The sequence below is a fragment of the Danio rerio genome, chromosome 21, assembly GCF_052040795.2.
Source record: "Danio rerio strain M-AB ecotype USA chromosome 21, GRCz13ab, whole genome shotgun sequence".
Taxonomy (NCBI): Eukaryota; Metazoa; Chordata; class Actinopteri; order Cypriniformes; family Danionidae; genus Danio; species Danio rerio.
Genome location: NC_141041.1, coordinates 1,576,091 through 1,591,845, shown reverse-complemented (window position 1 = coordinate 1,591,845; position 15,755 = coordinate 1,576,091). Strand labels below are relative to the sequence as shown.

The 15,755-nt window shown below is 33.8% G+C and overlaps 1 protein-coding gene across 15 annotated transcripts in view; it reads right to left on the bottom strand.

Annotated features, from left to right (window-relative positions):
• The window catches only part of tcf4 (transcription factor 4), a 435,077-nt gene that overhangs the window by 288,133 nt on the left and 131,189 nt on the right, over nucleotides 1-15,755 (bottom strand). For 3 of the 15 annotated variants that reach the window (XR_015519399.1, XM_087299116.1, XM_087299108.1), the window contains exons 1-4: nucleotides 10,681-11,022; nucleotides 10,433-10,560; nucleotides 10,176-10,214; nucleotides 9,582-9,654 (exon numbers count right to left, since the gene is read on the bottom strand). Coding sequence is in view for 13 of the 15 variants with exons in the window: in XM_087299116.1 (XP_087155242.1) it covers nucleotides 9,582-9,654; nucleotides 10,176-10,214; nucleotides 10,433-10,528 (208 nt within the window). In the remaining 2 variants the exon portion in view is untranslated. 15 annotated transcript variants of the gene reach the window in all.

Genomic DNA, 15,755 nt, shown 5'->3' with positions numbered 1-15,755 from the left:
GAGTATCAATTACATTAAGTATTTAATTTGACCTCAGATGCATCATCTTAGAAAATCCCGCAGATGCAATTAAAAGGCTTCTTTATAGCAATAAATCAATTAAATAAAAATATCCCACCTTTGTAACACATGAGACCTAAATGAGACATTTGTAGACAAATGAGACATCTGTATTGCTTTATTTTCATTCCTTCATGCATTTTCTTTTCAGCTTAGTTCACTAGTTAATCTGGGGTCGCCACAGAGGAATAAACCACCAACTTATCCAGTATATGGTTTAAGCCAGCTGCAACCCATCACTGGGAAACACCCATACACACTCATTCACACACATACACTACGGACAATTCACCTGTACAGCATGTCTTTGGACATGTTGGGGAAACCGAAGCACCCAGGGGAAACCCACGAAAACACAGGGCAAACATGCAAACTCCACACAGAAACGCCAATTGACCCAACCGAGGCTTGAACCAGCTACCTTCTTGCTGTGAGGCAAACGTGCTAAAAGTTTAGCTCAAGTTTTGCTTTTATAAAATGCAAGAATTAAATGAGACGTAACTAAAATTTACAGTGTCATAATTTGTCAATTAAACGAGATATAAACGAGAATGACATTAAATATTTATTTGTACTAGCTTTTTATTGCTTAAAAAAAAAAAAAATCCTGAATAAGCAAAAAGCCTCAATAAGGACAAACATTTCTACTGCTCTAGTTGTGCTTTTATAATATATGAGAATTAAATGAGACACAACTGAGAAATCAGTGTTAAAAAATTCTCCAAATAAACAGCGCTGATGCTTCTCTGAGTGAAAAGATGCTTGAAAAATGTACATTAAACCTTAATACTTTGTATTGCAATTATATTATGAGACTTAAATGAGACATTAAAGAGACATTAAACTTTATTTTGATGTCAGTCCTAAAAATAAACTAAATAAAAATAATAAAGCTTTATTAAGACGAATAACCTTTACCTATTCTTTCATATGTTTAATGAGACATCAATGAGACCTAAATGAGAATTAATTGCATTAAATATTTAGATTTTCTCTTTAAAAAAAAATGGATAGAACTGTCACTAAATGAAAGAGTTAACTACATGAATTAAATAAACTTCTTTGATTTAAGACACATTTACAAAGAAACTTAGTCTCAGACAATAATGATAATAATAATAATAATAATAATAATAATAATAACAATAACAACAACAACAACAACTCCTGAATAAGGAAAATAAAAAAATCTCAAATATGTCAATGTGCCATAAAATGACGGTGGAGCAGCTCAGATCACTTCTTTTAGGATTAAAGTCTAAAGGGGAAACACAAGTTGAGTCTTTTTCTCCAGAGAAACAGGTGGACTTCCACTATAATTCTCCGTTTGCTGTTTAGAAGAAGCATTTAAGACAATAACGAGACTTGATTGATCCTTTCTCTCGACTCCTGATAGGTTAACAGTGTGTTTCAGTCATCATGGGAACTGTTTGTGAAGGGCAGGGTGATTTTCCGCAGCTCATTGTGAAGGACAGTGTAAGACGGGCGGTTTCCCATGAATCGTCATTACCCACAATGCACTTTGTCCCATTGTTGTTTCAGTGGCGTCTTTAGTCACACCACTTTCCCAGGCCGTATTTTAAAGGGATCAAATGATGTTGCTAATAAAGAGTATAGTTTTGTGTATTTGGTGTAACGCAACGCTTTTACACAGTTAACGTGTGCATATTTTGATGAGTTTACAAAGCTGATCGTTCTGAAAAACATCGCATCTCTGATTGGCCAGCCCTCCAGTGTTTTGTGATTGGCTGATTATTTCAGGTATGTGATAGAAATGTTACACCCATTACCATATTTGGAAAATCAGCCTCCAAAGCAATGCTGACGAGTAAATGTTTTCGGTTCTACTTCATCAGTTTGAGGCCAAATCAGATCCACAATGAGGTTTTTTATGAAGATGTAGACTAGCTTTAAGATTAAAATTTATATATATATATATATATATATATATATATATATATATATATATATATATATATATAAAATCACACGAGCAGCAGCGCGATATAGCTGTATATCAGCACTGTTTGGAGGTGTGCTTTGGCACGAGGCCACAGGCCGAGTTCTCACCAGTGCTGATATACAGCCATATCGCACTGCTACGAGTGTGCTATTGCGTTTACACAACAGTTCGACGGCACAATCGTGTATATAAATAAGAAAATCAAACACGGAAAGTCTAAAACCCTTCTGTATTAGAAACTACTTTCTTCCGCCATTCATTCACATCTGCAGCTGACGTCAAAATAGCAGAAACCGCAGCTCATACACCAACGTCACTGTAGAGCTAGTGTTTGAATGATTCTCTAGCATAATGTCTAAAGTTATGACAGAACAGCTGATTTTGCTCACTTTTTAAGATTATAAGGCTGAACGTGACATGAAATGCCATCAGTCTACAGAGAGATCTTCTCACAGTGTTACAGTCTACAGTATTTCCCTGTTGCAATCAGGATATCACAATAGTTAACCCTGAAAAAGCAGCGCAATCACTACCAGACTGCTGTTGTGTTTGTTCAAAGCAAACTTTAAAATACCATATAACCTGCTCTTTAGAAATGTTGATGTACTAAAAAACAAAACAAAGATCCCTCATTTATTGATCATTCATTCCAGCAGCATTGTTACCAAGTTTTATTTATAACCAGTTATATTTCTCAATCTTTTGCCTGCTACTGACTTACACATTCACTGCAATTATACAAACACTCTGAAATAGGGCGATTCGCTTCCGACACATAGTAGATACAAAAAGACCAATCAGAACACAGATCCAGCTGACCAATCAGAGCAGAGTTGGCTAATGTAAGAGGGAAGGGCTTACAAGGCTAGAGCTGAAAACTGATTCAAATGATTCGTTTTGACATTATGTCAAAATGATTCAAACTCATATTCTGAGAAAATGTTTTCTGACCTGGTAGAAGACTCGACATAATATTAGCACACTTTAAAATACCTTATAGCCTGCTTCAGCACAAGACAGATGAGAAAAGATCCGTTTATTGTGCAATACTAATAAAGCAATATAGTTAGCAAGTTGTTATAGTTTTGAATCTTTTGCCTGCTACTAATTAACACAAATACTGCCATTATAAGAACACTCTGAAATGAGCGATTCGCTTCCAACACAAATAGATACAAAAGACCAATCAGAACAGACTTGTGCAGCTGACCAATCAGAGCAGAGTTGGCTAATGTCAGAGGGAGGGGCTTACAATACGGAAGCATTAAACTGATTCAAATGATTCGTATTGATATTTTGTCAAAACGATTCAAACACATATTCTGAGAAAATGTTTTCTGACCTGGTAGAAGACTCGACATAATATTAGCACACTTTAAAATAACTTTTCACCTGCTTCAGCACAAGACACATGAGAAAAGCTCAGTTTTTGTGCAATACGAATGAAACAATATAGTTAGCAAGTTGGTATAATTCTGAATCTTTCGCCTGCTACTGATTTACACAAATACTGACATTATAAACACACTCTGAAATGAGCAATTCAAAGAATAGATTCAAAAGACCAATCGGAACAGACTTGTGCAGCTGACCAATCAGAGCAGAGTAGACTAATGTATGAGGGAGGGGCTTACAATCCTGAAGTCGTGAAATGATTCAAATGAACCTATTGACATTATTTCAAAATGATTCAAACACATATTCTGAGAAAACGACAAAGTTTTCTGACCTGGTAGGAGTCTCGACACAATATTAGCACACTTTAAAATACCTTATAACCTGCTTCAGCACAAGACACATGAGAAAAGCTCAGTTTATTATGCAATACTAATAAAACGATATAGTCAGCAAGTTGTTATAATTCTGAATATTTTGCCTGCTACGGATTTACACAAATACTGCCAATATTCAAACACTGAAATTGGTGATTCGCTTACAACAAAGAATAGATACAAACGACCAATCAGAACAGCCTTGTGCAGATGACCAATCAGAGCAGAGTTGGCTAAATGTAAAAGGGAGGGGCTTACAATCCTGAATCATTAAACTGATTTAAAGGTATTGTATTTATATCACTTTAAATTAATTAAAACACTAGCATTTCTGTGTGGAGTTTGCATGTTCTCCTCGTGTTGGCGTGGGTTTCCTTTGGGTGCTCCCCCACAGTCCAAACACATGCGCTATAGGGGAATTGGGTAAGCTAAATTGGCCATAGTGTATGTGAGTGTGTGCAAGAGTGTGTGGGTGTTTCCCAGTGTTGGGTTGTGGCTGGAAGGGCATCTACTGGGTAAAACATATGCTGGATAAGTTGGAGGTTCATTCCGCTGTGGCGACCCCAGATTAATAAAGAGACTAAGCCGAAAAGAAAATGAATGAATGAATGAATGAATGAATGATTCAAACCCATATTCTGAGAAAACGACAATGTTTTCTGACCTCTTATAAGACATGAAGCGAAGGTGAAAAGTGTGGGTTCCTCTCAGGAGATCAGCACATAAAAACAGGAAGTAGCTCTGACTGAACTTCCTGTCAGACAGCAGCATTTGTCCAAAACAACACTCACAAGAAACCTGTTTATCGGACCACCGAGTGAGCACTGAAACTGTAAATAACGATAAATTCATCAGGGTAAATATGGAATCCTGATGAAAAAAAAACAATGGATGGATAGTTATAATGATGGATGGATGGACATTTATAGACAGACAGACTGACGAATGGATGGAAATGATAAATAAATAAATAAATAAATAAATAAATAAATAAATAAATAAATAAATAAATAAATAAATAACGAAAAATAATGAAAAATAATGAAAAATAAAAACAAATAAGATGGATAGATAGAAATAATAAATTAATTAATTAATTAATTTATTTATTAATTAATTAATCCAATGTAATAACAAATAATAAAAATAAATAAGTTGAATGGATGGAATAAATAAAAAAAATATGGAATTAATTCATTAATTTAAAATATATATACAATTATATTATCTTCATATATTACATATTGCTATAATAAAAAATATATATGATTTATAAAATGAATTTCTGTCCTCTAAAATCAAAGTCAAGCAAGTACAGAGATGTTTCTGTTGTAATGAGGCAGTTGAGTGTAAGGAGTGTGTGAGTTCAGTCTTTAACATGCAGTCAGTGTTGCGTCTGCAGCTTCAGTCCAACTTTAAGAGTCTGTTTCCAGGTCACCCACACACACACACACACACACACACACACACACACACACACACACACACACACACAGACTGCGGCCTTATCAAACACAGCACAGATAAAGAGACGACACACACACACACACACACACACACGCTTAATCAGAGACGAAGAGAACAGAAGAGCTGTACAGGACACAACAATGTCAACACAAGCCGGATCCAGCAGAGGATTGTGGGAAACAAACACTGCTGACGTAACAGCGCAAGATAACACAACACAACACAAGACAACACATCACAACACTACAGTGGATTACATTACATAACACAACACACACTGGTTCGAGCCTCAGCTGGGTCAGTTGGCATTTCTGTGTGGAGTTTGCATGTTCTCCCCATGTTGGCGCTCCTCAGTCCAAACACATGCGCTATAGGGAAATTGATCAACTAAGTTGGCCGTAGTGTATGAGTGTGTGTGTGTGAATGAGTGTATGGGTGTTTTCCAATACTGGGAAAAGGGGCTTAAATAATATTAAATAATATAAATAATATAAAAAGGGGATTAATAATAATATTTAATTTTATTAACGATTATTATCATTATCTGAGGCATTTGTGGTGTCATTTTAGTCCTGAGCCCTGGTTAAATGTACGTGTCTCCAGTAAATAAAGCAGTGTGAATTGAGGACAGATGGCTGAAATGCAGTCAGAGGGCAGAAATGAACAAAAGCAGCAGAAAGCGAAGACTCTAAAGCAGAGATGCCGAAATCCCTGCATTTATTTCTGCTCGCGGTGAAAGTTGAGATTCTTCCCGAAACACATCGCTGACGTATTCCGGCGTTTCTGGCATCTTTTCTCCACCGGCTCAGCGTGATGTCTCTATAGACGGCTAATAATAAAGCAGATTTCTCAGCGCTTGCTTGGAGAAAATGAGGAATTCAGAAAGACTAAATGATAATAAGAGAATCATACCTGTGCATGCTCATTTAAATATCTGGATTTGATTGCTTGAGGATTCACCTTTATCTGACACAAACTATAATGAAGCACAACTGAATTTATTTTATTTGCTGAAACATAAAAAAATGCATCTGAAAAGAGTAATAATAATAATAATAATAATAATAATAATAATAATAATAATAATATAAAGCTCCTTTTCTGTTCATTGTCATTTAAATGTCTGGCTTTGATTGCATGAGGATTCAGGTTTATCTGACACAAACTATGATAAAGAATAATTCAATTTAGGGATTTTTTTAACTTTTATTCATGTTGAAACATGAAAATGCATCCTAAAAATAAATTTGTAGTAAAAAATAATAATAATAATATTAATAATAATAGTAATAACAATAATAATAATAGTAATAATAATAATAATAATAATATTAATAATAATAATAATGTAAGGCTCATTTAATGAAGACTCATACCTGTTCACATTCGTTTAACTATCTGGCTTTGATAGCATGAGGATTAATGTTTATCTGAATGAAACTAAAATGAAGAACAATTCAATGAAGGGTGGATTTTTTTACTTTTATACATGCTGAAACATGAAAATGCATCTTAAAAATAAATATGCAATAAAATAAATAAATAAATAAATAAATAAATAAATAACAATAATCATTATTATTATTATTATTATGTAAGGCTAATTTACTTAAATGTCTGGATTTGATTACATGAGGATTAATGTTTATCTGAAGGAATCTATGATAAAGAACAATTCAGTTTAAGGTGGATATTTAGACTTTTACATATGCTGAAACACGAAAATGCATGTTAATAAAATATTTAATAATAATAATAATGATAAATAATAATAATAATAATGTGAGGCTCATTTAAGGAAGTCTCATATGTGTTCATGTTTGTTTAAATATCTGGCTTTGATTGCATGAGGATTCACATTTATCTGACAAACTATGATGAAGAACAATTCAGTTTAGGGTGAATTTTAAGACTTTTTTTTAAAGCTGAGACATGAAAATGCATGCTATAAAAATAAATATGTAACAATAATAATAATATTATTAATAACGACAACGACAATAAGAATAATAATAATGATGATAATAATAATGTAAGGCTTTTTTAATGAATGTTTAACAAAGCAAGAAAATTTCACAGTATTTCTAATTATATCATTTTTTTCTTATTTCTTTAACAGTTTTTTTAAATAAAAAAATTAATTACTTTTATTATTATACTATATATATATATATATATATATATATATATATATATATATATATATATATATATATATATATATATATGAGTGTTAATTAACCTTAATTAACCTAGTTAGGCCTTTAAATGTCGCTTTAAGCTGAATACCAGTATCTTGAAGAATATCTAGTCTAATATTATGTGCTGTCATGATGGCAAAGAGAAAATAAATCAGTTATTAGAAATGAGTTTATTATAAATACTGTTCAAAATGTGTTAAAAACAAATCTCTCCGTCATAAACATGTACAGCATATGGCATGCACACAGATATTTCCCAATATCATACGAGCATGAGTGAATACAGTTATTTATTTGCTCATTTAAATGATTTAATAATAATATCTGTGAAAATGTGCTAATTATATAAACTACACAGAAAAAATATCAACTTTTTACTCGCATCAAATACAATTCATCCCAACTCACATCAGCCAAACTGACTAAAGATATGAAGTTAAACTGAGTAAACAAAGGAGCTGAAATAAGCTAAAATAGCATCAAATATTTTGTTATCATGACTTCTTCTTGCATCATTTTTTATTTATATAGAACTTTAAGAAATATGAGCATTAAAAAACATCCAAAACAGCAAATCTATCAGCTTCCGGTCAACTTCCAAACGTTTTAATCTCACAAAAATAAATGTTCTCACGCCAAACAACACCCCAGCAAACGCAGACTCCTGCAAGCAGACTCATTATTAGAATTAGATAGCAAATAGCAGCAATATTACAAGCTAAAACGTTCATTAATTCCTAATCTGACGCACAATTAAAGGGTTTTTCTGTGGCTGCATCATCTCCGCCTCCGAGAGAAAGACAAAAAGCCGCTGGTGGAAGTGTTGGGGATTGTGGGAGGAGAATCTTCATGTCTGCGCTTTAATGCGTTTGACTGACAAGCAGAACCAAAACAGAGCCGTGCACTTTTTTTTTATTCTGTCGTCCTGCTATTAAAATAAACCCACTTTATTTGAAACGGTGGCTTAATAAGCCACGGCTGTTAGCAGAACAAACGTACGCCGTTGAGTCTAGAGACTGGCACTGGAAACGGGCAACGGGGAAATAATCCGTACTGTAAATTTAGCAGCGTGCCCACACGTTTGCATGTTATTTATTGAATGTATTTCTTCTTCACACTTTATGAAATGTTTCCTAGTGTGTTGTGTTTTTTTTCTGAGCCAAGTTGCATGGCAACAGACTAGCTGTAGTTTTGAGACCCCCCTCCATCCTGGTGGCCGACTTTCCAACAGCGTAAAACTGCGACGCAATTTAGGCGAAAGCGCAGGATCTGGGGGGCTAAAGAAGGGGGAAGGGGGCGGCATGCAAATTATCGAACCCTAAACAACACTCAAGTCTGCAGAAAACAATAGCAGGCATTGAAAACACGGGCCGTGACACTGACAAACGCTTCTTTTTTTTCTCTCTCTCAGCCTCCATCTGCGCTGGCGCGTCACCATATCAATGCACCGCGGGGAAATGATGCATGCGCAGGAATGAGCCGCAGCACTTCCTCAATCCACTTCCAGGGTGGAGGTCGTTTATTTTTAGTTGTGTGCGCAAATTTCAAAATCAGCTTTTGTGCATGTGTGTGTGTGCAGTGTGTGCTCTAAAACACACACTTTGGCCCCTGCAGGTGTGGCGTCCGTATTGCACAAATTATGCATGAGTGTGTTTGTGCAGAAAAACAAGCCGCCGCGCAGCATTTCAAACACCAACATCTGCCACAACAATCACCGTAATCCTCACAGCGCGTCAACTGTGACTTGCATGTCACACACACACACCTGAAGTTGTGTGTTTTAATAGGGCAAACATCTGCACACACCTGAAAGGGATAGTTCACCTTTAAAAATGAAAACTCACACTTCAACTTGAGTTTCTTTCTTCTGCTGAAGAGAAATATCTGAAGACTGATGGCATGCATTGTGTTTTATTTCTATCACAAAAGTGAATGTGTGCCGTCAATCAGCATTAATAAAAATAAAACTGTTCGTGTTTCTCATAAAGCTTAAAAGCATCAAATAAATGAGGCATTTTTCCTTTTGGGTGAACTATCCCTTGAAGCTTCCTTTATATTACACATGTGCATATTTAAACCAAGCTCATGATGAAGAGAGAAGCACATGCATTGACATACTTGATCCAGAGAAGTGTCCACTTCCTAGAGACGTGGGTCCGTTCTTCCCGCCGCTGACAGGAGGAGAAAACATCTACAAACAGAGATGACAACACGTTACAAGCTGGAAAAAACCTTACAAACACACACATTTGATTTGAAACATGCTCAATTCCCTGCGGTATTAACATGCATGCATCAGCTCTCTCTGCATTTGATTGATAATATGACCTCAGATGTGACTGCACAAGTCAAAGTCTACAGTCTGCTTGGAATATTTTTGGAAAGTGAGGCTGAAAGGCACATTTCCTGAGTCAAAACTTGCCATTTCTCACAGGATGCACATTTAAGCTCTTTTGTCACTCAACCATCATCATCATCATCATCATCATAAGAAGAAGAAGAAGAATCTACTCTAAACATTAAGGAATTCTGATGGAATTTCAAAGTGACAGATCAAAGGGGGGGGGGGGGGGGCGCTGCAAGATTCGATCACGTTCTAAATTCCATCAGAATTCCGGTTTAAACTTTCTGTCAAGGGTCAACACAACATTTACACGAATCTATGAAAGAGCAAACAGAAAGAAAACACAAGAATAAAGTGGGATATACTACCATTGACGTGGGGAACATTTTCAAATCGCTGTTTCGCATCTATAAGACAACAGAATTACTAATGCAGCAACATCACATCTATCAAAACCACAACTTTCTGTTTGTTTGAGATTTAGATTGCACAAAAGTCATCTTTAAACACTTCTACAGTTCAATTTGCGCACTCTAACACAATGCAATGTGACAAAAGCACAGAAAGTACAGTGTGTGTGTGTGTGTGTGTGATCTCCGGCGTGGAGAAACGCGAAGTGACTTACCGCGCTGAAATCCAGTAAATCGCTGAGTTCCTTATCCGTCCCTAAAGCGGCCATTCTCTGATGATGATGGTGATGATGATGATGGTGATGATGCATTTTTTTTTTTTTTTAGAAAATATCACATAAACCTAAAAACATGGAAACAGATCGCAATGAGAAAACACCCGATCAGGAGGAGCGTGTCTGGTCTTCAGAAACACACACGCACGCGCACACACACATACACACACGCACGCACACAAACGGACCCACGGCACGATCGAGCCCCCAAAAATTCCACTCAGAGTCTGTGGGATCAGAGGAACATTTCTGCACGAGCCGAAGCGGACGCGCAGGTGTCCGGTTGCGCGCTGCTCGCTCACGCGTTCAGATCAACAAAAAGTCTCTCCAAGTGTCCGGCCGGCGACAATCCGAAAAGCGACCGATCAATAACTCGGAGAGAGGAGAGAAGGGTGGATTAATAAAAAACGCGCAGATCTGTGCGCTCGTGGACTGCTTTATTGACAGGACGCTGAAATGCGCGTTCGCACAGCACCTTCTGCAGGAGCGCTCCAGTCAAACCCGCGCGGACGCACGCAACTTCTGATGCTTTTTAGGAATTATTGCACATTTATTTGAGCACGGAGACAGCTCGGGTCTACTTCTTGATCACTCGAAAGTAAACGAAAAGGCGATTATATAAAATGAGTGTGCTTTTTTCTTTCAGAGCAAATTGAAAAGAGAAAGAATCATAGATTTTGACAGTGATTTATAGACGACACGCAGGCGCTGAAATCTTATTGAGCGCGACGATAGTTTATATGTCACCAAGCAAATACTGCCATTTAAAACGCATTCGGAAATCTGATTTATGACCATATATATGTATATATGAACAGATATATTGTGAACATATATGTGCGTATTTGAAATTCCAACCGTTTAAACTAATACATGTAAAATGCCATTTGTAAATGTTTTAAATGTGTTGCATACATACAATATGCTTGATCTAACTACTACACTATATACAGTATATGCAATTTGCATATAGAGCAATATATCAGATTTCTGTATGGGCTAAAATACTATTCAGGATCACAGTTCAACCCTATGAATCTGCAATCTGAAAGAATGGCTAGATTTGACCTGTTTGACAACATGTCTTACATACATTTGATTGGAAGCATTTTCAATGCATTTCAAGAAGTGCATAATATCAGAATAATTGTGATTTGATATTATGACTCAAATACGTCTGCTATTTTTCCACAAAAGTTATTAATTTAATTTCTGTGCAAATAAATCAGATTTTAGGAATGCATCTGACAGAAACACACACACAGATGTCTCATCTTTGACCTGATATAGTGAGCCGCTGATCAACACTCTAGAAAATGCTGGGTTGTTTTGTGTCACATATGGACAAACCCAGCAATTGGGCTAAAAAAAAAAAAGTGTAAGTTATGCAAGACATTTACATATAACATTTCACACACAATGGTGTAAATAAAGAAGAACAAAAGAGACATAAAAAACAAGTATAAGAAATAAAAACAGTGCATTTTTGAACCTATATGTGCATATTTGCCAATTGTTTAAACTAATTAATGTAAAATGCCATTTTGGAAATCTTGTAAATATGTGTTGCATACATACAGTATGTCTGATATATGTAAAACCTAACTTCTATGCCTTTTATAAATGTACTTTGCATATATTGCAATATATCAGATTTCAATACGAGTGAAAAAGACTATTAAAAATGGCTAGATTTGACAACATGTTTTTCATACATTTGATTGGAAGCATTTTTAATGCATTTCAAGAAGTGCATAATATCAGAATAATTGTAATTTGATATTATGACTCAAATATGTCTGCTTTTTTCCACAAAAGTTATTAATTTAATCTTTCTGTGCAAATAAATCAGATTTTAGGAATGCATCTGACAGAAACACACACAGATGTCTCATCTTTGACCTGATATAGTGAGCCGCTGATCAAACACAAGAAAATGCTGGGTTGTTTTGTGTCACATATGGACAAACCCAGCAATTGAGTTAAAAAAATGTAAATTATGTGATATACAATATATATATATATATATATATATATATATATATATATATATATATATATATATATATATATATATATATATATAACACACTGTTATTCACACACAATGGTGTAAATAAAGAAGAACAAAAGATGCTTATGTAAAGTGTAAGAAATAAAAACAGTGTATTTATGAACATACATGTGCATATTTGCCAACTGTTTAAACAAATACATGTAAAATGCCTTTAGTAAATGTTTTAAATATGTGTTGCAAACATACAGTATGCTTGATCTAACTTCTATACCATTTACAGTATCTGCAATTTGCATATAGAGCAATATATCAGATTTCTATATGGGATAAAAGACTATTCAGGATCACAGTTCAGCCTCATACTGTATATCTGCAGTCTGAAAAATGACTAGATTTGACCTATTTGACAACATATCTTTCATAATTTATTTAGAAGCATTATTATTTTTAAAAATGCATTTTAATAAATGTGTATAAATATATCAGAGTAATTGTGATTTAATATTATGACTCAAATATCTCTGTTTATTATTATTATAATATTTCCACTGAAGTCATTAATTGCATTTAATCTGCTTTTTGTGCAACAAATAAATCAGAATTGAGGAATGTATCTGACAGAAACACACACACAGATGTCTCATCTTTGACTTGTTGTGAGCCGCTGATCAAACACTCTAGAAAATGCTGAGTTGTTTTGTCAAATATGGACAAACCTATCAGTTGGGTTAAAAAAAAATGCAAGTTGTGCGAGACATTTTTATTCATATTTATAAATAAAAGTTAGCTTTATATATATATATATATATATATATATATATATATATATATATATATATATATATATATATATATATATATACACAATGGTGTAAATGAAGAACAACAATTAAAAGCAACAAAGAATAAAGCAGATTAAAATGTGTTTAAAATGAATTAAAATACACAAACAGTGCAATCTATTTAAATTAAATTAAATTGTAAAAAAAAAGTATGTTTGACCCAATGCTGAGTTAGAAACAACCTAGCATTTTATTTTAAAGCGAAGCTCCAGGTTCAAGCTCAGTCATCGCAAAAACATCACTTATGAACCTTTTAATCCCCCAAATAACCAAATCACTATCATTCTACTATCATATGTAGACTATTAAATGTGTAAAGAGTCATTTCCTAACCCATCCAAACCAATCTAAAGTGGACAAACGCAAGTAAAATTGGCTCACGTTTGGCTGATGTTTTCTCTTTGGAAATCTTCACATTGCTGCACCTGTAAAACACACTGCTTTGCATAAAAAAAAGCTTCTCTCTCTTTTTTTTGCAAAGTGTTATTCATAATGCAGAAATGCACAACTGTAGTTTAAGATGCACAGTCTTAATAGAAAGATCATTTATTATATATATATATATATATACGCCTTAAACCGCGACAAATGGAGGACTTGTTCCAAAAGAGCCGACCCCGCAACCATATGGGACTAAGGCCAAAGAAGATATATATATGTATATATATATATATATATATATATATATATATATATATATATATATATATATATATATATATATATATATGTATATCAATGCATTCTTGCATTCATATAATATATAAAATAAATAAATAAATAAATATATAAATATATAAATATATATATATATATATATATATATATATATATATATATATATATATATATATATATATATATATATATATATATATATATATATATATATATATCAATGCATTCTTGGGGTCTTAAAAGCATAATGCTGTAAATGTAATGACAAATTATGAATATGATTGTATTTAATGACTTGCATTTATTCTTTATCGTGCATAAAAACAATTGCATAGTTTAAATGTTTATTTTATCAAGAAAACAGATTTGTAATCACCTTTTCAAGCGTGTCCTGGAGCCTTTAGGTTAATTAATTTATTATAAATAAATAAATACATTTTTTTAAATGTCAATGTGTGTCAAAATGTCTAGATTTTTTATATGCATTGCAAAAAAGAGCTACAGAAGTAAAGATCAATCAAAAGCTGGATGCAGTTGTTAGATATGTGATGGTATTGATCCATAAGTGATTGATTCATTTCTCATCAGTGTTATATTTTTTCAAAGCATCATAATAGCAGCGTTTATGATTTCTGCATCACACACACGGGTCTCTTGCAGGGGTCTGATGTCTCGCTGGAGGACATGATTTCACACACCTGTGCCAAAAAACCTGCAGAAAACACACCACACACTCGTCTCCCACTTACAAAGATGTGTACAACCAGGGCCAGACAGAACCTGCAGTCTTTTTAATGCAATTTCTGCGCAGAATTATATTATATGCAGAATGATTTTGGGAGTAAAAGCTTAAAAAATTAAATACTTTTAACTTGTACTGTATATATGCACTGTAAAAATCCTGAATTCCACCTTATTTCTATATGTCCTTCTAATACAAATCAAAGCTTCCTTAATTGATTTGTGTTGGAATAACATAAAGGAATTAAGTTTATTAGATTTTACAAATTTAAACGGATTGATTATAAAACAATTAAGTTATCCCCCAAAATACCTCAAGATTTGTGTTGATTCAGCTCATTTTAAATAAGTAGCTTGAACAAGTAGCAGAAATAATGTATTTTGAGTGTTTAAGGTTTACAATGAATATTCAATTCAATCCACTTGTTTGGTAAACAAAGCAAGTCTCGCATACACTCAAAAGATTTATTTATTTAACGATACAGCTTTCAAATGAATATTTTCAGTCTTTTAGAATAGGGGTTCTCAACTGGTTTGGCCATGGGACCCACATTTTTACATGGTCATCAACCCAAATATTTAGGAACTATAATGTAATTTTAGGAATTACAATTCATTTGTTAACATACACAACTAGTGACATTTAAATCATAAGAAAATCACTAAGACTTACAAACAAACAATATTTTACTGCAGTCATTAAAACAAAATGGATTAAATTATAGAAATATCCCAGAGTAAAAACGTCAAAACATTGGTTATGGTAAGGAAAACTTCAGTTACCATTAACTAAACTGAACTGCTTATAAAACATTAACAGTGATCCGGTTAAACTGAACAGAGACCAGCAAATTAAAGTAAAATTATTTAAATAATCATAACCATTTTTATAATAATCACCAGTGCTCTTCTGCTATTGTGTGAGATTTCTTGGTTTTGCAACACGGTGAGCACAGTACCATGAGCAGAGTGCCTGTACTTGTTT